The sequence below is a fragment of the Triturus cristatus genome, chromosome 8 (assembly GCF_964204655.1).
Source record: "Triturus cristatus chromosome 8, aTriCri1.1, whole genome shotgun sequence".
NCBI lineage: Eukaryota > Metazoa > Chordata > Amphibia > Caudata > Salamandridae > Triturus > Triturus cristatus.
Genome location: NC_140591.1, coordinates 30,347,283 through 30,370,402, shown reverse-complemented (window position 1 = coordinate 30,370,402; position 23,120 = coordinate 30,347,283). Strand labels below are relative to the sequence as shown.

Genomic DNA, 23,120 nt, shown 5'->3' with positions numbered 1-23,120 from the left:
TTGAGGCTTTTAATCTGCTTCATTTTATTACTCTGAAAGACCTTTTTGTACTGAAACTATTTTTTTTTTTTTACACTCTACGCTTTGTGCTCTTTTGCATGTTCTCAGAAGAAACCGGCCCCTTTGTTTCTGAATTCTTAGAACTTCGAAAAAAGAATAAAAAATGGACTTGTATTCTATGAAAATAATAACAGATCAGAAATGTTCTTCTATGTAAATGAAAATGTATTATGATGGTCATTAAAATCTCTTAACCATGACACATACCAGAGTAAAAAGCTATTCTGGCGTTTTCTCTCCACCATTTCAGAATTTAAAGAGAATAAGGCCATTTGTATTTCTCGAAATGACAGGAAACTTTGGTCATGTGAATATAAATATTTTTTTCAATTATATTTATTGAAAACTCTCTTCACATTCTTTTGCAGTGGTAGAAAAGCGGAGGCCAAACATACACAGGAGGAGATGATACTCAACTAGCAGTGAGAGGCGCTGCATTGACTGTTTGAGGCAATACCTGCACTGTAAGAGGTTACACTGGGCATTTACGGTGTGGACAGACCGCCCTTGTCACATGAGGTCATGGCTGCTTTGAGGGAGGATTACATGGAAATATTCAGGCCCTACCAGCACGTGGAAAACTGGTGCGGGTGTCGGAGGTCTGCAATGGCATCTGCACTGAGGCTGTATCTGAACGTATGGAGACTATCTTGTGCCCTTGAGATCATAACTGCACGGTGATTTGTGTTCATTTACCACGTTTAGAAATCACAACTCTACTTGCGACGGTCGAGGGCTTTACAGAAGTGCCATCCAGGAGGATCTGGATCTCCAACACAAGAGTAGCGATCAGCTCTCTTTACAAAACAGTGAGATGAAAAAACAATGAACAAACACTTGCATTGAATCCGGAATCAGCGAAGTAGCTTGCAACACTGAGCAAAGAAGGTTATCAAGTAAAAGGGAAGAGGGAAAAATGGAGCGACTTCCGGGGCAAGGGAGAAACATGATGGGTAGGTTACGAAGGGTTAAGGAAAACAAATGAGTCATAAAGTTGTAATGTTTAAATATAGAGCTAAACATGTAGGTTTTAAACTGTAGGAGAACTTTTATCGGACGGAGGTCTTCAGGTAGACAGTTCCATAAAGTTTGGGATCGCACCTTAGATGCATTTGGTGGCAGCTGGCACGGATCTGAACTTGTGTGTGTCAGACTGCTCTCTGCTCCTGATATTCATCAACCCGCACCCCCCGAGATTTTTAAGGTAGGATGATGCATTCATATCCATATTGTACCTGTGCAAGTGGAGGCCGCACAGATAATTTTAAGATGAAGCAGGCAGAGTGCGGCTGTAAAGGAAAATGAAGTCTATATCTGAACAGAACATGGTTTTACCTCTGCATTGGTCTTGCTTATGAATGCGAATGATGTGCCAGGGCATTTCTAGCAATGTCTGGGCAAAGGATTTTGTGCCTGGTCATATGAGAGTTGTGTGTGGACGTGCAAGACTGGATGGTAGGTGTTTAGGGCTCTGCATGGGATTCTGATCGTTGTGCCAGACATTGAACAGGTCTACTTCATTAAACCCGACTGGCCCTGGGAATAGGAAGCCTACACCTGGGCACCTTAAACTGCCGGACATTTGAGCCACTTAGTATGTGGCACCAGTGTCTGGCCTATGACAGCTGTCTGTCTATGTGTAGGTGAGGGCTGCACCTCTGATATTTCAAGGGAGCAGTTTGGTTAATTTATGTGTGGTCATTAAGGTTTTATCCACATGATACATTTAGTTGTATTATTCATTCACTTTTGTACCCGTTTTCTTAACTTTAGTTAAACCCTCCCTCTGATATCATCAGGCCAAAGATCATGTAATGGTCTTTAATCCACAGACACCATCCCTAATGTCTGGAATATCATTGGAATGCCAATCTATCTGCAAAATCACTTCCCATAAACACTACAATCTATTGAATTGACATCGGTGGGATGTTTGAGGTGGTCTAAAGGAGTGAGAGAAGAAATAGTGGATTTAAAATTACATGTATATTTAGGATGGCCATGTAGAGGTACCATGATTAGGATATTCAAGATGAGAGAGGGTCTGGATGTATATTCACGCTAGTAGAAGGGTCTGGATGTATAGTCACGCTAGTAGAAGGGTCTGGATGTATAGTCACGCTAGTAGAAGGGTCTGGATGTATAGTCACGCTAGTAGAAGGGTCTGGATGTATAGTCACGCTAGTAGAAGGGTCTGGATGTATAGTCACGCTAGTAGAAGGGTCTGGATGTATAGTCACGCTAGTAGAAGGGTCTGGATGTATAGTCACGCTAGTAGAAGGGTCTGGATGTATAGTCACGCTAGTAGAAGGGTCTGGATGTATAGTCACGCTAGTAGAAGGGTCTGGATGTATAGTCACGCTAGTAGAAGGGTCTGGATGTATAGTCACGCTAGTAGAAGGGTCTGGATGTATAGTCACGCTAGTAGAAGGGTCTGGATGTATAGTCACGCTAGTAGAAACTCGAGGGCTAAGTAAAACAAGAACAAGAGATGGACAGTAGGGAAAAGGGTGATGATGGAGGTTGGTGAGCCTATTATTCACAATCTGTGGCACGTGCGGCTGAATATAATGTGAGGTTCTGAAGTCCACCAATATCTCTTATAACAGACTCACGCATAATATCCAATAAATGATTAGAGATTACATTAAATCAATTTCATTAACGTATAATACAACATTACCCTGTGGAATCATTTTGCTTTCCTCCCCTTTGACCAAGTGCCTGGGAAGCTTCTTTTGGCGTTTCTTCGGCATCATAAAGGGCGATGCAGCACTATCCAATTTAGCGGGGATCTGAATAAATAAAGAACATCATTAAAATAATCTGATATTCACAAGGATCCAGCGTTCTGTTTTGTTGATTTTTCATAGTTTACTTTATGTAAGTTCAGAACCATGTACAAAAATGAGTCCATGAGACCACAGTCATTAGCACATGAATGTAAAACAAAAATCAACCTCAAGATTTAAATAAAAAAAAAAAAAAAAAATAGCAATTCAGTTTTTTGTGGTTATGCTGAAGACACTGCAAAGTTGCTATGCTCTTTACCATCCACAGCCATAATTACATCATCTAAATTTCCTATCTTTTGCGTGTACCCAAACAGTATTAATACTCAATAGAAAAGGTTCCCTTATCCGATGCTTTATCGCATAGCATGGTTAGACCCATCCACGACCTTTATTTGTGAGCCGCAGTGCACAGCTCAGCTGAGTAGCGGGACGCCACTGGCAGTGGAAGAGACTTCTGCTGGCCAATTGGCTGTTCTGGTTCTCATCCCAGGTGCAAATAAGAACCTGGTATATTTGCATCCAATCCTGCCCTTAGGAAGACATTTGTCAGCACTGTCCACTGGCTTGGAGGCCAGTGAAGAGAAGAGCCTGGACAGCAGCTGAAAAAGGCTTTTTTCTAACCATCACTGCACCATTGTAGCCTATTATAAAGAACGATACAGCTTAACAGTGTGCCCAACGGTACCCGTCTGTGGCCTATCTTGAAGGAAGTGAACATGGCCAAGACATGAGACATGGGTGGCACAAGTGAGAGAAAGAATCATCCAGCCCTCATAGGCCTATAGGGAATCATTGTGACGTTTTTAAATCTGGTGATTAAGTCCTTTTGTTCTTCATAAAATCTGAATACCTGTAATGCCAGTCCCGGAGTTCTTGGCCATGTACACATCCTGCATTGATGGAGAGAGGAGAGAGAGATATTATATATATATATATATATATATATATATATATATATATATATCTCATATAGCTGCTTACAGGGGTTTGCAGTCAACCCTCTTCATCACTGCTACTTCCAAGGGCCATTCACATTTCGTTCTCTCTGCCCCACGGCACAGGGTCAGCCCATATCAACCATCATCTGGACTGAGTGCCACCACTCTGATCCTGCACAATGTACATATCCACACAATGTACATATCCACACAATGAGTAATCCACTTCAGAGCCAGGGACTATTTGTGCAATGTGTGTTTTTACATAAAAAATATTGTGTTTTTTCCCCCCAGACAATGCTCATTTTACTTGGATGATGGACCACCAGTTCCCTCAACATTGCTACCAAGCCACTCATGTCGCGTGTCTTCCTAAAGAAACTACTCGTTAACAAAATGAGCATTGGCAATATCAAAAGGTTGGCAGCAAATGCCAGACCTTTGGGTTTTGCCAATGCTTCTGTACACTCAAGTTGTGTAATTTCTAGTGATCTAATGCATACAAAAACATATGTGACGTCACTTCCTAGGTAATCAATAAATATGAAACTCAACTCCTCTCTAATTTTGCATGCTCTGCATCTTCATGCTTTTCATTCTCTGCTTGTTAAAGTGTGTTTGGTAGTACACATATTCCACATAAAATGTTTTATTAGGCCTCATTTATTTTCCCTTAAGATGAAATAAATAAATGTGACTTAATAAAACACTGTATTTCAAAAAATTTAATAAATATTAATTTTACTATTCATTACTACAGAGCAAAGACCCCATGCCACAGTATCACCATAGTGCAGCTTACCTAATGTGAGAACACACTACTTAATGCCCCAGAGATTGCACTTTACACTCACTTTACCGATGAAAACAACACAGTGACTAGTCCCAATGCCCATCCAATTTGATTTCTCTGCGTGTACCCCGATTGTTTGAATAGATTGGTATAACTACTACACATGAAACATCATTGCAAATCTAATAGGTATGGCTATTTCATAAGCATCCACACTACATTCCACCTTACCTGATCACTCCAGCACAAAAACACTCAAGGAATCCTTTGATATACCCCATAACACTCAAGAAGGCAGCACATTACCAAACCAACAAACTCCAAAGACAATACCTTCAACCTGTGCCAGTCACCATCGAACAAGTTACTTACCTTCGGTAATGATATATCTATAAGAGCATAGATTAGCTATAGATTCCTTACCTTTAGAATTACCCCCAGGCGTCAGACTGGATCCGGAGAATTTTTTCGTCAGCAGTACCCATGTGCTTCGAAAGGTGGAGTCAGTCGGCTCCGTGTTCGTCGTTGCAGTCGTGGTCGCCAGGATGACGGCGCGATAGCTACTTAGATGCCGCCCTCGCGGACGTCTGTTTTTACACGACATTCCACACCAGAAGCACAGAGCCATGCAAGACACTAACCACTGGTGCACAAAACAAGGGCCTTGAAAGGAATTCCCTGACCCTGAAAGTCAGTTCATAAAACAAGGAGGATGGGTGGGGCGGTAAGGAATCTATAACTAATCTATGTCTCTTACAGATATATCGTTACCGAAGGTAAGTAACTTGTTCATCTGAAAGAGACAATTAGTTATAGATTCCTTACCTTTAGAATAGATACCCCAGCAATACCAACCACGATGGTGGGTCTGCGAACCACGTTCACACCAGAAAGTCCTGGAGCACAGAACAGCCAAAGAAGTCGTCTCTCCGGACTTGGCTGTCCAGGCAGTAGTGTTTTGTGAACGTGTGCAGAGACGCCCACGTAGCTGCCTGACAGATGTCATTGAGGGAGGACTTCCAGTCCCAAAGCAGTGGTAGCTGCCATCGCCCAGGTGGAATAGGCACGCAATCCCACTGGAGGCTCTTTCTTTGCCAAAGAGTTGCAAGTTTTAATGCATAAAAAAGACCTACCTAGAGATGGTGAGTTTGTGCACGGCCCGACCTTTTTTGGAGCCCACGTAGCAAACAAAGAGCTGATCATCCACCCAAAATTGCTTGGTGCGATCCAAATAAAAGGGAAGCGCACGTGTTGGATCCAGACGGTGGAGCCTCTCTTTCGCCTTAGAAGGATGAGGAGGCGGAAAGGAGGTGGGCAAAGTGATGGTTTGACCAATGTGGAAAGAAGTAACCACCTGGGAAGAAAAGAAGGTCTGGTTCTGAGGACAACCTTGTCCTGATGAACAGACGGAAAAGGAAGCTTTTGAAGAAAGAGCTTGGAGCTCACTCACCCTGCGAGCAGAGGTGATGGCAACCAGAAAGGCAGTCTTCAAAGTAAGAAGTCAGAGAGGACAGTTATGAAGTGTCTCAAAGGTAGCGCACATAAGGTAAGTAAAAACCAAGTTAAAGTCCTACTGAGGAATTACGAAGGGAACAGGAGGAAAAAGAGGAGTAATGCCCTTAAGGAAGTGATTTACAACAGGGGACTTGAAAAGAGAAGGCTGATCAGGAAGCCTAGGAAAGGCTGAACTTACTCAGAGGTAGCACTTGAGAGTGCCCAGAGCAGAGTCCTGCTGGGCCAGAGGAAGGAGGAACAAGAGAACCTCAGAAAGAGGGGCGAAAAGGGGGGGATCCACAGCCTTAGTTGTGCACCATGCCACAAATTTGTACCATCTACAGGCGTATACCGTCTTAGTGGAGGGACGCCTGGCTGCCAAGATAACATCACAGACTTTGGGAGGAAGGTCGAAGGCGGTCAACTGCTGCCGCTCAATCGCCACGTAAGGAGGTGGAGACTGGACAGGTTCAGGTGGAGGACCACTGCTGCGATAGAAGATCCTCCCGAAGCGGCAGTCTGATCGGAGGATCGATGGCCATGTGCAACAGCTTGGGATAGCACTCTTAGTGCTCAATCCGGAGCCACAAGGATGACTTGGGCCTGGTCGCGCCTGATCTTCAGCTCTCTGGGCAGAAGCGGTATAGGCGGAAAGACGTATAGAAGACCGCAACTCAAAAAGCGCAGCCTAGCTAGCCTCGGAAATTCCAACTCGCAGAATTGGCGAATAGATCTAACCAAGGCTCGCCCCACCCCTGAAAAGAGACCTTGAGCCACCTGAGAGTAAAGACGCCATTGGTAATCCATCATGCATCCGTGGCAGAGTTCGTCCGCCCTGGTGTTCAGAGAACCTGCCAGGTATTGAACGACCAGGGATATGCCCTGATGTTCCAGCATGTCCAGAAACTGACAGCTTCTTGAAATAGGGTCCACGACCCCTGCCCTGTTTGTTGCAGTACCACATGGCAGTGGCGTTGCCCGTGAACACCTGCACTCCTATTGCCCGGACAGAAGGAAGGAATGCTTTCAGTGCAAGACAGATCGCCCGAAGCTCCATAAGGTTGATGTGGAGCCCAGACTGGTTTTTTAGCCACCGCTGCAATTGACGTGCAGTGCATTCCGAGATCTGAACGCAATCGGACAGATTACCCGGATGCTGTGCCCACTGAAACTTTAGGTCCCACTGCAGAGCCCGCATATGCCACCTGGCACGCTCTACCAGCAGGATACAGGAAGCCATGAGGTCCAGCAGCCACGGGGTCATTGTGACCGAAACCCAAGATAGAGGCTGAGAGATCCGAATCATAGCCCGAATATCCCGGACTCGCTGCTCAGGAGGATAAACCCGAAACTGCGTCGTGTCCAGAACCACTCTGATGAAAAGGAGCTTCTGAGAGGGAGTCAGGTGTGACTTCGGCAACGTTGATAGTGAACCCCAGCGAATGCAGGAGGTCCGCTGTAGTCTAGAGGTGGGAGACGACTGGCTGGGGCGAGCCCGCCTTCAACAGCCAGTCAACAAGGTTGGGGAAGACTGGAAACCCTGACCTGCGCAGATGAGCTGCGATCACCGCCATCACTTTCATGTACACCTGAGGGGCGCTAGTAAGGCCAAAGGGGAACACGGTAAACTGAAAGTGCTTGTGGCCCACCATGAACCGCGGGTAACACAGATGGGCCTGCAGGACGGGGATGTGAAAGTAAGCGTCCCTTAAGTCCAACGCTACCATCCGGTCTCCAGGGTCAAGGCCAGACAGGACCTGAGCTAGCGTGAACATTTCGAACTTTTCCTTCCAGAGAAAGCGGTTTACGTTCCTGAGATCCAAGATAGGACGCAGGCCTTTGTCCTTCTTGGGCACCAGAAAGCAGTGGGAATAGCAACCACGACCTACTTCTGGGGTAGGAACTCGCTCGATTGCTCCATTGGCCAAGAGAGCTGCATCTTCCAGTTGGTGAAGGGCCTGATGGTACTGAAGTGGCATGGCCGGGGAGGTAGTTCCAAAGGGGAGGGAGTAGCCCCTTCGGACTATCTGCAAAATCCACCTGTTCGACGTGATGGTGCGCCAGTGGGGGAGGTGATGTCGAATCCTACCGCCCACTGGCGATTGGAGGCCCTGAAAGGTGGGACTAGGAGGGTTTGGAGGCTGCTGCAGAGGGGCGGTAGTGGGATGGCCCCCTCGCTGGCCCCCAGACCCAAGGTGGTGGTTCCCACGTCCTAGAGGCTGAACAGCTTGCGCCGGCCTGTGGCTCTGGGTAGAACGTGGTGGGGCACCCCTTCCGTAGCCTCGAAAGGGCCAAAAATCAGACTGGGCAGGGTGGGTGAAGGACTTGGCCGTAGCCCGAGAGTCCTTAAAGCGCTCTAGCGTGTTGTCAGCTTTATCGCCGAACAGGCAAAGGCTATCGAAGGGCATGTCCATCAGGGTATCTTGGACATCCCCGGAAAAACCAGTCGACCTCAGCTAGGCGTAGTGTTGAAGGGCTACCGACGTTGAAATAGTCTTGCCTAGCGAGTCGGCGGTGTCCAGTCCACATCGTATGGTAAACTTGGCTGCGTCTCTACCCTCAGCAACTGTATGGGAGAGCACGACACGAGCCTCCTCCGGGCACTGGGGCAGCACCTGCGCTACCGTATCCCACACAGAGTGCGTGTAACGGCCCTACAGACATGCAGTGTTTACCGACCGCAGTCCCAAGCTGGATAAAAAAAAAATATCTTCCCAAGATGATCTAGCTTTTTTGGAGCGTTAGGGAATGCGCCTTTGGACGTCGAGGCTTGGACCACCAAGCTCTCAGGGGTGGGGTGCTGGGAGAGGAAAGTGGGGTCACCCGGAGCCGGGCGGTGGCATCAGACGATCATCCTATCCACAGGAGCCCCTGTGTTGGGCCTGGACCAGGTGCCCAAAAGGATGTCAGTTAGGGCTACATTAAATGGCAGAATGGTTCCGAAGAGCTCGCTACCGGTTGAAGCACCTCCGTCAGGAGGTTAGTCCTGAACGCCACCGTTGGTAGCTCGAGGTTGAGAGCCTCGCCCACCCTACGCACAACCACAGCTTCCTCCTCCATAGCCACGGTAGGAGGAGACAACATGCCATGGTCGGGGGGTGGGGGGGGGTAATCCAGACCACTGACATCTCCCAACTCCTCTCTCCAGTCCAGATCATACTCCAACTGGTCAGTTAAAGGGTCTCCAGACCCCTCCCAGTCGTCCTCACCCCCCTCTGGTTACCAATCTGGCCTGAAAGAACCAGGGTGGAACAGGGGTACAAAAGTACCTGTCAGCGCCGGATCTGGCCGAAATCGGTTCGGCTCCATGTCCACATCGGGGTGGAGGCCGGGGTCGCCGTCGGCTGCGGGCGTGGTGCCGGTGGAGGTGTTATGCGGTCGACTGGCGCCAATCCGGATCCAGGCCTGGATCCAAGGGGACCCTGCGGTGCCAAGGCCGAAACCGCCAGTTCAAAGGCCCAGAGCTCCCAGCCGAGTCTGCAGGGCCCGAGGGCGCGCTAGCGGAGTCGGGCCGCCCAAAGATGGCATGCATCTCTTTGTAAAAACTTCGATGCTGGGCAGGGGTTGCTCCGGGTCCCAGGGAGGGAAACTGAGTCGACCCTTCGGGCTCCGTACGCGGAGCCGTGGGAAGGGCACCACCCACGTCCCTTGTCGCGCCGGCCAATGGACGGGGTGAGGTCGAAGAGCGACTATGCTTCTTGTGCTTCAACTTACTGGAGGAGTGCGAAGACTTCGAAGACAAATTGAGGTGGTGGCTCCTCGACCTACCACACGACCGAAATCTCAAACGGCGCACAGCGGACTGGCGGGGCTCGAGAAGAATTCGGGACCGCTCCCGCAAAGATTTCGAACTCATGGTTCGGCAGTCGGAACATGACTTGGGATCGTAGTGGCGTTCCAGGCACCACAGACACACGGTGAGGATCCATCAACGACATCAGTTTTCGGCAGGATCCGCAAGCCTTGAAACCAGGCACCTCTAACGTGCACCAACGATGCCAGCGATGAACGAGGAGCAATCCGACACCACATTTCGACGCGCAGGGGTACTGCTGACGAAGAAATTCTCCAGATCCAGTCTGATGCCTGGGGGTGTAATTCTAAAGGTAAGGAATCTATTACTAATTGTCTCTTTCAGATACCTTAAATCGACTGCTAGGATTTGATACCCGTGGACTAGATGGACCATCTTGTAACTTCAACATCCTGCATCTACAACACTATCCCCCCACCCAAAAAAAAAAAAAAAAAACACACACAAGCAGAACTCAATGTTCCACTGAACATTCCACCCACTAATTCCAAAGCCTCCACACCATGGTACACCCATAACTCTGATAAGAAACACACCATAAGCAGAAAGGAAAAGCATTTTCTCGATGACCTCATTCAACTGATTGTAAACCTCATGTCACCACAACCAAAGCAGAGATTCCCCTGGTCCTCATTCAGTTGACAAGTGCGATGCTATCAAGCACTTCTTCAGTGATAAAATGGGCAAAGTCATAACCCCCATAAATAAGAAATCAACATCTCTACTCCTCCACCTACTTATTCCCCATTGCTATATACCAAACTGGACAGCCTTAAACCTTCTTGTGTACTCCGAACTCACCAACATCCAGAGCTCACTCAGGGCTTATTCCTATCCATCATCTATCAAAAAAGGCGCACAAGAGAGTAATTATAACTAGGACGCCCTCCACTCATGGGCGGATATCAACAACATCCATGTTCATTGCCCATGTATGGCTTCATGCCAGTCAATAATATCCATAATCCTAGACCAAGTCTGTCAGGGATTCGGATATGATCCAATCGTAAATGGGGTATTAGTGTTCCCCAACGGATACCTGAATCCGTATCTCAACACATCGTCAGTAACCCTTCACTGGAAACAAGCATTGGCATACCCAATAGGCTCCTCTTCCTCCACTACCAACTTGAACTTCAGCATTCCTAACCACTGTGCCCACCAAAAACATTGCCTCCCACGATTAATCTACTACCCCAACCACCATCTCCCCGACACCCCCATCCAGCCCACCAGCGGTAACAACTCAAAATCCCAGCTAACTGCACTTTATCTTCATGCCTAACACCACCTCTTGCCACCCAGTGCCCCCGCCAACTCCTACAGGGCCTAATCTCCTGCCTGCTCCCCATAACTCCAACTCCTTGTAAATGCATTTCTTGGAAGACAGCATAGATCCTGGTCAGTTTAGCCTCCATCATCGGCACTGGGCAGAAATACTCATAATCGCTGTGCATGGTGAGCTTGCAGCCCAGGCAAGTCTAAAACTCTGACTCTCAGGTGCCTCCTTAAGCGCTCACCACCTTGGGCATGAGATCCCACAGCACGCTCACTGATAGACTTCAGCATGTCACCAACACTCACAGGCACATCCGTAAGTGGCCTTCATCCCTCTAGAGCAAGCACTTCAAGAAGTCAAACTAAGCCACTTGCTCTCCAATTTCTAAAGTGATAATATACAACTCCAAATGAAAGTTTATGGCCCCAGGGACTGCTTTTCTTAAGTCTCTAATAGCCTAGATACCATCAAAGGGTGTGCACAAGAGCAGCCTGAAATTCAATGAGGAAAGAAAATATATTAAGTCTTCTTACCCAAGTCCTGCCCCATGCAATACTCCCTCACCCACTGACTGCTCCTTCAGCAGCTCTGCCCCTTTGACCCCAATGAAAAGATCCCTGGGGGGGGGGGGGGGGTAGCTTGACCGTACAGGTGCTCTCAGACTGAGTGTCAGGAGTTCAGGAGCATTTCTTCAACAATTTACCCAATTGAGCAGAACATTCTGAAGCACCGACTCCAACATAAGATACTGGCACAATTCACAGGTACCACTGCAAGCTATACAATACACTGCGCCAAATACTACTGCAATATCAGTTTAACAAACTTCAGAAAGCTGAAAGCCCACGGCCTGCTTTCGGTCCAAGTAAACAAGACACAACATTTCTCTTGTCTTGATTAAGCTGAGAGTGAAGAACATTCACTGCCCGAATGTCAGCAGATCTGTGCGAGTCATGGGCTCTTTTTGAAACACAATTCTCACTTACACACCTAACAGTCTTTGGAACGGTGACAACCACAAGCTGCTCACCACACCCAAATCTTGCATCAAGTGGGAACAGCAAAAAAGATTCTAGGTACATGAATCCAGAGTCTAGAACAATCAGTCAGACTCGGCCCACAGCCCGAGCAGCAGGATTGACTCAGCGGTCCTTTAGGAAGGGCACGGATTCTTCCTCTTTCAGTGTGTAAGGGATGAATGAAACTACCTCTTAACTACACTGAGTTTCCTTTGCTGCGCTTCCCGGCTGAGTGACTGTCACTTGCACTGAACTATCGCTCATGTACAAGTCTGCGCCTGGCATTCAGGACTGTGCTTGACACATGAGCTTATTCTGCAGGCAACAGAAATGAAAATCATCTTGCCGCAGGAGGGCACCTGGCATGTAGAGGTTACCAGCAGAGGGGATGCACACCCTTTCCAAAAGTACCCACTTCCTTTAACTGACCCGAGGACCATAGGAGGGCCTCTCCTTGACATTCTATGGACACAGCCAACAACCGGGTATTTGTTGCTAGTTTGGGTCCCCCAGGTAGACAAACCATTCATCTTTGTTGAACAAGTGACATTTCTTGAATTGTGGATTCTGTCACAAAAAGTGGCAGTATGCCTCTGCCTTGAATTGGGAGGATTTGTAGTACACACAATATATCCCTGCAAGGGGTGAAAACTTTGCTGACCTAGGAAAGGGTGTACCCCATATTTTTGGTGTCTAAATGCTGCGAAAATAAATGCTAGTGTCTGATGCAAAACATCACATGCTTTAGCCAGGTGCCAAAGATCATAGTGGAAAGTGACACCACACCGATTAAAAAGGGGAGAGGGGTAGGTGGCAAGAATTGTGGGGCAAAGATCAGGTGAGTGCCAGCCTTGTGCCGAACTGAAACTCCCTGGATTAGGAGGTTAGGGCTTCGGCTTCATCTCATCTTCAACTCCTCCCCAGCCTCACACCTTGCTGTATACTTATAAATTAAACAAGCTTTGGTGAAGCCAGTGCTTGAAATGGAAAAACAAATGTGCGGTACTGTGTACCAGAGTACCTGCTTGTTTATTAGAAGTGCCGGTACTCTTCAATTAGAATTATTACATTTCTATTGAGAAGTGCCGCTACTCTCCCCCTCAAAATAAAAAAAAAGTGCCGGTACCGAGTACCGGCCCGTTTAAAGTACTGGGTGGAGCCAATAGGTCTGCCGTTGGCCATTAGCCTTTTCACTTTGTCATTTCTTCTGTTTTGTGACTGTTTTTACACCTTTATGGTTGGGGGGCTGCTGGGCGTTCACCAGTAGTGTGGCCGAGAGCAGGGACACACAGCGTTTACCTTGCGGGAGAGAGCGCGATAATTGCTAAAAGATGGTGCCGCTCGCTCCCCGCAAGGGAAACGCCAAACGTGCACGCGTTGCAATAGAAAGCAATGAAAAACGTGCCCGTTTTTGGGCAAAAATCTGATCGATTCCAAAAGGTCCCCTCCTATCAGCGCATGCACGCTGCGTAGGCGAGACCTAAAAACAAACGTATAACATCAAAGGTGTAATACGAGATGTCATCAATAATTTCACTGAACACGTCATGAGTTAAATAATATGGGAGGTCTTAAGCAATGCATAGCAGGGCACAGGTAAAAGCTAACACTGTAGAGTACAACTAGTGAATTTCAGAGATTTGTCTGGTTTAAAACATGACGAGATGACAGGCATCTTCACCCAACTATAATGTCACTTGAACGTTTGGGGCTCCAACTGCAACGCCATTTTATAATTTCTTTCTGGATTCTTTTAAGCACATTCACACTACTCACTCACTGAGCATACCTTTTGCCCTTGCATAGCAGAGGGTTGGACGCTGGGTCTGGCCCACAGCCAGGCCAGACACCCAACCCCCGCGGACGGGTAACACCGGGACTTTGGCCGTGCATGGCATGAGATTGAGCGCAAGGCCTAGCCAGTAGTTCGGCTCTGCTACAAATCCCTGCAATTGCTCAACATCTTACAGACCCCCAAATCATATTTTCATTTTTCTTCAGGGTTCTGTTATATTAGGGCGAGAACACACAGGGGGCCTCACTGGCTCCAGCAGGAGTGCCGCAGAAGCTACCGCTAAACCCAGCTTAAGTACCAAGATTGGCAGCACAATTGTTTTAATTTTACTTTGGCCCCAAGCGGGGTCCCTCTGTGATGCCCACCACAAGGTACCTTTTTTAAAAAAAGTTAAGTTCAAGACACATGGACCGAGTCCACGAGTCCTGTAATAACGACTGCAACACCTTTCGTTATGTAGCCAGGCAATCAGATTCTTCGTTTCTGCAGTACTGTAGTGATCTGCAAGAAAAGCAAGCATTGGCATGGCCAATAGGTCTCGCTTTTGGGATGTTATAAGTATTTAGTTATGCAGCACAATAGCCTTGGTGCAACAACATGCAACTGTTGCATGGCTAAAAATGTATAAGGTCCCAAGGGTGACACCTATTGGCTATGCCAATGCTTGTTGAAACTTCACTCCAGTTCTGACCCCGGGAGTGCTGGATCCCAGGGGCTGGTGACTCTCCTGCTGCTCTGGCCCTCTGGGGCATTAGCACACGGTTCACCTTAGTCCAACGCAAATGTGTTTGTGTGTCCTGACTTGCTGATCACAGAAAGTAAATGCATCACTTCCATGCAGTTCTGTAGGTAACTCATATAGCGTGAACATAGCTTCGACGAGCAGCCTGGCGCCCCATACAGACCATGGGCCCGAGGGGGCTAAAAGACTGGCGGTCGGTGTTGCATTGGCGACTAAACCAAGCCTTTGGGCTGTGTTACATGTAACCCCTCCACGGGGCATAAAGCTGCCGTTGCAAGGCATCACCAAAATGCTGCTCCAACAGTACTGCAATTATTGTAAAAATTCTTCTTCTTAACCTCTTCCATGCTCATGACGTCTCCCGGCCGTCATGAGTCACGATGGGCATGTGCGGACGACGGCCGGGAGACGACATGACCACGCCCGCGATTGGAATGTCAGCACCGCGGGAGCGCTGCGGCGGAATTTGCGCCGCAGCGAAGAGGTTAAGACAGCACTCGGTCTGCAAATCCTTGTGAATGTGTGTAATGCAGGGACGGAAGCCGCAAGGAACAGCAGACCTGTGTACCTGCTTCCTGTCTTCATTGAGCTGGTATTGGGACCCTGTCAGTGTCGGATCATCAAAGTGACATCCCTAGAGGGACTCCAGAGGACAGGCATGAATTCCTGACAACGACTCTTAACACAAATTCCGAACTGAAACAATAGGCTTTATTATTGCAGCATACTGAAATAAAAACATGAATGTGCTGCTTCCTCCGTGTCTTTGTATAGTTTAATTGTTCCATTTACTGTTTATTTGTGCAAATTGGCTAACCTTGGGCAGCAGCTTTTGAGCGAACTATTGGTACGGACATCATCGTTTGTAGGTTGCTGAGGTGCTCATGAAGGGTGGTATAAGCTTCAAAACACGCATAAGTGGTTTGTGGAAGTGATATGAGGAATGAGCAAAAGGAACTGTGAGTGAAGTCGACATGGGGGGGGACGAAGAACAGATAGGAGGGTGGGTAAAGTTGAAGCCGATCGCAAAGGGAAAAAAACGAACGAAAACTAACTAAAGAGCATAAAGACACAATCAGGCCAGTCGCAGCAATGGAGTCGGCTGTTGGAAATGTCACAGTGAAAGCCTCTGCTCTTTATGTCCAACTTAAGTTGCATTGTAGGTGGTGGTGGTGGTGGCGGGGAGAGAAGGATGCAACGCTACGGCCAGAGAAGCCGACTGAGGAACAATGGGTTTGAGACTTGGCATCGCCTCATCAACATTATGTGATTATGGAAACTCCTGTAGTTCAAACATTTTTCAAAATGAGGTAAAAAAAATACATAAAAGTGATTTGAGAGGGGGTGGGTAGACTGGCAGTCTCACCCGCTTCATGCCGCACCATGGGCTCCTGCTGTCTGTCCATCAGGACTATCCTGAAAGCCGGCTCGGCCGCACGGTCCCCAATCTGTCCTAGGCAGTAGGCCGCCTCATGCTTGAGCAGCGCAGACTGATCCTGGAACGCCCCGCTGATACTGGTAAATACACTAAAAATGACGGGCGGGAGGAGGCCACAGGGAGATTAAGTGAACTGTGAGGAGAGCTGTACAGTGAAGCTGAACACTTACTTATGGCACAAGCAGCTGGGAGCAGAGATGGCACTGAAGCTGAACAACTGCCAATGACACAGGCAGGAGAAAATAACAAGCAACAAAAAGACGCGCGGCCGCGAGACGCGCTCTGTGGTGGGGGAGGGGGAGTAGCGTTGAAGCGCGAGCAATATGGAGAGGCGGAGCGAGGCGCGTGCGATTGTGCGCGTAACCGCACGCTCTGTGCCTCACAAAAAGCTGTGGTCGGCTTTTTGAAGCCCAGTAACTAAAAGTCTTGCTAGAGCAATGCATGTGCTGGCTCAGGCAAGACCTAAAAACCTCTCTGCCAATCAGATTTCTTTCTTTTTTTAATTTACGGTTCTGCAGAGTCCCTTGGGACAATCTGTCACTTATTTTTGGACCTTAATTTTTCAAAAACGGCGGAAAAAGATTTACAACAAATCACAACAGTACACTTTCTGAATAAAGGGGTAGTTTTTCCCCCAAATTTGGTGCAATTCTATTCAGCAGTTTTTTCTGTATCAATGCCTAATCTTCCTATGGGAAATGGCACCGGAAAAACTAGTTTTGGGACCCTCCACCCCATTTTATAAGCCCTCATTATGGAACACCCCAAATCTTTCCAGGAAGTAGCCGAGGTTGATGAATTTTTTGGGGAAAGTTTCATGAGGATTTATCAAATGGTGCCAAACAAAAAAACATCGTCCTATGGAAGGTTTGACCGAACATTAACTACAAGCGCCACTGTGTAATAAACCCTGTCCATACAAAAATTATAGTGAACATGCCGATTCGGCACATGGCATAATAAGTTATCAAATGTCCTCTGTAAATCAATGTCCTTTCTTTTCACCTCCCATACTGGAAAATGTGACAGCATTACAATGCACAAATAGACCAGTAAAATTGTACCAGATGTACTCAAGTGTACAGTTTTAATTCAGTAATGCTTAAAATGTATTTCCAAATTCCTCAAAAGTGCAAATCCCTCAGTGTTTATTGAAATGTACTGGTTATGTAGAGTCTGTTTTTTTAAGAGGTCTGCAGATAGAGATTACTGACAAGCTTGGGGACAGGCGTGATTTAGCTCAGCTCACTGCATCAACACAGGGATGAACCGGTTATAACGCTTGCAACAATCACACTGAACAAAAAGCAAGCAACGCCTATAAATATACTGCTCGGCGAATACGACGGTATTAATTCGTAACTCACAGAGAGATGCTGGTAAGGTCTGACAAGGAAACTCGGCTTCATTAATGCATCACAAGGGTAAGTAAAGCAAGCTGGGTGAGCAAAGACAAACGCCTGTAGTAGACAGCAGCTGTGGCTGCAGACATCTGGCGATGAAAGACAGGCAAACCCAATAGGTCTCCACTGATGCGGGCGCTGCAAGGTGTCTCCTTGGTCAGGAGTTTAGTGAGTGGGTTTGGAATTCAGTTTTTCCAGGTGCATTGTTAATGTTTCGGACACGTGCGAAAGGTCAGCAGTTTCAGTTCCGCTCATTTACAGTTCAGTAACCCAGCAGCCCCTGCTATTCCCAATGGTCCCTAAATAACTGATAACAGATGGAAGCTTGGTATGCATGAATGTTGGCATGTTAAAATACTAACTATACACATCATACATTTGTTTTTCTTTACTCTTGTTGTGCTCCTCACAAAGATGACAGAAACTGGATCTCTGAGGGCAGCCGGAGTTAGTCTGAGTGGGCAGAGGTAAGGCCGTGTTCCAGAGTTGTAGAGGAGGAAAACTACAGTGACAGGTGGAGTACACGTAAAATGCCTACTCAGGTCACTTTGCAACAGTGCACAAGGATCAGAGATGGTCTTTGCTCAGAAAGCGTCCAACAGAAGCCAAATTTGGCACCCGCGATGTCCTTCAAGACCAAAAACCATGTTTGGCTGGTACTCCCTCTCTGCTCAGTTTCTAAACTACAGCTTAATGTACCGAAAACCATAAGAAAGATTTTAGCACTGCTGCCAATAAACTCTGGAACACTCTAATAAACACAAAGGCCATATCTCAGCCTCTGCCCTTTAGGAAGGCCCTTAAGACCTGGCTATTATGCTTGTAGTCAGCTTCCAACTTGAGAACACTGGTGGACTCTCTCCTTGGACGGTGATCTATAGTGCCTTGACACCTTCAGGTAACTGATTTTAAATTTATAAAGTGCAGCAATCAATCAACCCTCCTGTATGTCCTCTTTAGAAAACCATAGAGGATGTGGGTAGAGGTAAGGAGGGCAAGAGAAAGACCCACGAGAAGAAAAGCAGTCAAAATGCAGACATGGGCATCAGGAGGCTCCAGAGAGTGTTTCAAAACATTATTTTGAGCCATGTCCGGAGTCTGCAGCAGGCAGCTCTCGCCCCCTGGGGATAGGCACAGCTCTCACATGCTAAAGGGCGACCCTCACAAGGAAGGTCCCAGGCAGCCCCTCGCTATAACCGGGGAGACACAAAGGTATTCTCATTTTGTGTAACCAAAACAAAATCACCATTGCAAAATGAATATCTGCACAATACCCCAGCAAGCTGATACAAAATGTGAAAGCGACACCACACAGCAACAGCTGAGGGTCTCGCCCAAAAAGGCTGAAAGGGGGGGGGGGGAGCTTTGAAGATTTAAGCAGAGGCTGACAGCAACCTAAATTTGGCACAAGATATATATATATATATATATGAGAGAGATCATATGCTTGTAATAAAAGCTATTGATTGCTAATTTTGAGAAAGGGAGAAGAGATAGTGATGCAAGCAGGCTTTGTCTACAGCGAATGTCTGCTCTTATCCCACAAGCAACAGTAGTAAAGACAGAAGATTACATTCGGTCTGGTACATACATATTTATCTAAAGTATTTACATAATGCAGACTTGCCTCAAGGCTAACGGAGCGCTTTACAAGATCAATGGAAAAAAATAATATCTACATAGGTAACATAGGGTTTTATACTTAATGTGCTTAATTGATGTATTTGCATGAATAACAAGAAAAGACAGCGATAGAAAAGTAATAATGCATGAGAAACACAATAGTCTTGAAGGTGGGTTGGAAATAGAGATGTAATCGGGTCCTTCTATAAGGATTAAAGATTGGCATTTAATAGAGTATTATATACATGCACGTACACACATGAAGGTTTAATACCATAGGATAGAAAAATCTTCACTCAGAGCAAAAGGAGCTGCCGACTGGCAGAATTAAGGTATAAGAAGGAAAAGTCTATCCACACGGAAAGTCAACTGAAGACAGCAAGAAAAAAAAAATCACAAAAAAATCGTTTGGCAACTAAAACAATCCAGCATAGAGGAAAAATGGAGAACCATTTATACTTTGTTAGCACCCAACAAAAGCAAGGAATTTTGGGGATACATTAATGGCCTATATGGTGGCCATCAAATTCATAATGCCATGCCCGCTAACAAATGGGCTGTCCATGCCACCGACCTATATGTCGACCAGAAAACAACTATGGAATGCAGTGTTAAAGATGAAGATCTCCAACATGAGGAGAGCAACGCAGAGGAGCTACACCAAACAGAAAGAGAAATATTAACCATCCTCCAGGGCATCAGGAAGGATGGGGCGCCAGGGCCCAATGGGCTGCCTGGGAATATCTTTAAGGAAGATCGTGAATTCTGGGCACCCCACATACAAACCTTATTCAATCATTGCTATAATTCTTCTGTTGTTCTGGACTCATGGAAAGGCTCCATTCTACATCCCATTTACAAAAAGGGGGATGCATCAGACCCTGGGAATTATAGACTGATTGCACTACTGGATGTGGAAGGAAAGGCATTTGCAAAAAGGCTCTTGAAAGAACTAGAGACATGGATCACGTAAAATCAAGTAATTCCGCACTATCAGACTGGCTTTCGTCCGAACTCGACCATGGATAATGCCATCGCCCTTTCATATCTGGCGACGAAGGCATCTGGACCCGTCTCCCCACCATTATATGCATGTTTTGTGGACTATAACGCAGCCTTTGATGGAGTCGATCGAAGCATTCTGTGGGCAAAACTGGCTAAATGGGGCATACCACGGAAACTGCTTGCGGCCATTATATCACTTTATACCGGCACGTGGGTGCGAGTAAAGCTTACTAGCACTTGCGCAACTGCCAGGATCTTCACAAACCGGGGGTTAAAACAGGGCTGCGTGATCGCCCCCACCCTGTTTAACTTATACACTGCTGATCTGGGAGACGCATTGCTAAAAACTAACATCTTTCCCCCAAAATTGGGCCACCTTAGTTTGCCAATCATGCAGTATGCAGACGATCTTGTCCTGTTGGACTACACACGAATTGGTATGAAAAGGGCACTAGAGATGCTACACAACTATAATATGGAAAACAAGCTTGTAGCCAATGCATCTAAGACCAAAGTGCTGATATTTGGTCACAAGCCAAAGAAACAAACACTGGCTTGGCAGCTGGGTCCTCTAAAGATAAGCACGACCAACAAGTACACTTATCTAGGAGTACAATTTGCAGACACCTGCAGACCTGCCCTGCAGGTTAAAGCATTGGAGGCAAAAGCAGCTAAACTAACATACGGCTTGTGCAGACTACACCAAAAGCTTGTAAGTCACTCAACGGAGGGGATCCGACGTGTCATGCAAGCAAAGCTACTGCCAACCCACAGCTATGGCCATCTTGTCTTTCCTGGTCTCTTGACTGAAAAACTGGAGAGTCTATACACAATGGCGTATAGAAAAGTCTTTAAGCTACCCCATATGACCAGGCGATCATTGATCAGACTAGAGTTCAATATTACAGCAATGGATATTGAATGTAAAAAAGATAGTCAAATTCCAACACAACGTGACCAATGCAAGTCCGGGCTCTATCAGGGCAGCGCTGCAGGTGGTTTTCACAGACAATAACAGTCGTTGGGCGAGGTATCTCTAGAGTGCCAAACAAACACTGGGTCCATCAATCGAACCTCCTACAGATATATCTTTAACAAATGGTAGAGTAAAGCTCCTGCTAAAAAAGTGTGGAAAGAATATCTCGAGGCAACAGGACCTTGAACGGATCAGATTGGTCCATGGTGCAGAAGGCCTCACCATCTCACATGAAAGCACCACATGCCAGCCTTATTTAAAAGCCGGCCTTGCAAGAAAAGCCCTACAAAATGTTATGAGAGTGAGGCTCTTAACCCTGCCAATACAAGACTACAGAGCCCACTGGAAAAACTGGTCACCAAGTGGCTTCGGCTGCTGCCTGTGTCAATATCATACAGAAACCGCAGAGCGTGTCATTTGTTGTTGCCCAGTCTTGCTTTCTCCAAGGCGCTTGTACCTAAGAACCATGTTCATACAACACAGCGTGAGATCATGTAAGGAGGCCTCAAGGCATATTTACACCACTATTGTCCCGATGGAACTGGCACTAATCGAGAAGTTTTACGCGGCTGCTGAAATGATCATACGAACAGCCAGAGAAGAGTCAGCTGAATAATCCATGTCCAAGCACCTCCGATAATAGTACTTTGCACACTCCATACGCCAAATTCTGCATATGCTGCTACTAAATGGACTGTGTTTAATCACTGTATAGTATTTCTGCTTTTTACACACGTCTTTTTAATCAGATCTTATGTTTTTAACTTGCACTTTTGTTGCTTTCTTTGTAAAAGATTTTAAATAATCATACCAAGCACCTCCGATAATTGTACTTTGCACACTCCATACGCCAAATTCTGCATATGCTGCTACTATATGGACTGTGTTTAATCACTGTATAGTATTTCTGCTTTTTACACATGTTTTTTTTAAATCAGATCTTATGCTTTTAACTTGCACTTTTGTTGCTTCCTTTGTAAAAGATTTTAAATAATCATACAATAAAGGTCTTCACACATATCATAGGATAGAAAAAGAATGATACTAGAAAAATAGACACAGTAACAGAATGCAGACAATACTAAAAGTTCACACGTGCAGTGATAATATAACACAAACTACACGAAAAAAGACGGGCAAATACAAACACACAGAATTCTTCAAAGCACATACCTCAGCAGAAGGTCTGGCAGACAGCAGGGGTCTTAGTTCTTTCTTTTGTATTTACTTATACAGGAATTGTCCCTTTCAGAAAGGAAGGCAAGTAGAGTTCGCGTTTGGTGAAGAGATGTGTGTAACCTGCCAGTCGTATTATACTCGAGTACCAGGAGGAGTCACCGACTCTTTGGATGCAGAGGGGCAGATGCTGCTCAGCTAGAGCCAACTCTGAAGTTGTGCAGTCCCCTCTCTCATTGGTAGTAAGCTGAGCACTGCAGGCCACTTCCTGGTTTACAGTTGTGCTGGTTCTCGTCAGCTGCAGTCCTTGCTCTTCCGGGTATCAGCTTGCCTCTCTCATCGTATTTCTAGGCTATGCTGTCTGTTGGGCAGCTGAAGTCCTCTCCTTCCTGGCTGTGAATAAAGCTGTAGTCTACTCTCTCTCTCTGTGATTGTACACTGTCTTGTGAAGCTGCAGTCCTCTCTCTGATTGTACACAGTCTTGAGTGTTGTACAGCTGTCCTCTCTTCCACGTTAAGCCTTTGCCCTGTATAATGCACGGCGCTCTGCTTATTTTTAGCTTTACAACTTCCGTACAATCCAGACAGCTGCAGTCACTTCTCTTCCAAATTGTATGTTGCGTTCTCCAGTTGCAGCCCACTCTCTTCCGGGTCATAAGTGGTGTTGTGCAGCTGTAGTTCCATGTCTTCCTGGCTGCATCTGTAGTTCTCTCCCCTTTGGCTTGTGTCGTGCACTTGTAGCCCGTCTCTGCGTGGTTCTTAAATGTGCAG

The 23,120-nt window shown here is 46.6% G+C and overlaps 1 protein-coding gene across 2 annotated transcripts in view; it reads right to left on the bottom strand.

Moving 5' to 3' along the window:
- LOC146799884 (uncharacterized) overlaps positions 1-22,486 on the bottom strand; it is a 58,893-nt gene extending 36,407 nt beyond the window's left edge. For both annotated transcript variants that reach the window (XM_085620815.1, XM_085620816.1), the window contains exons 1-2: positions 22,348-22,486; positions 2,744-2,855 (exon numbers count right to left, since the gene is read on the bottom strand). In XM_085620815.1, the coding sequence (XP_085476941.1) occupies positions 2,744-2,819 (76 nt within the window). In that variant the 5' untranslated portion in view covers positions 2,820-2,855; positions 22,348-22,486. The remainder of the gene's footprint in view (positions 1-2,743; positions 2,856-22,347) is intronic.
- Between the last annotated feature and the right edge of the window lie 634 nt (positions 22,487-23,120).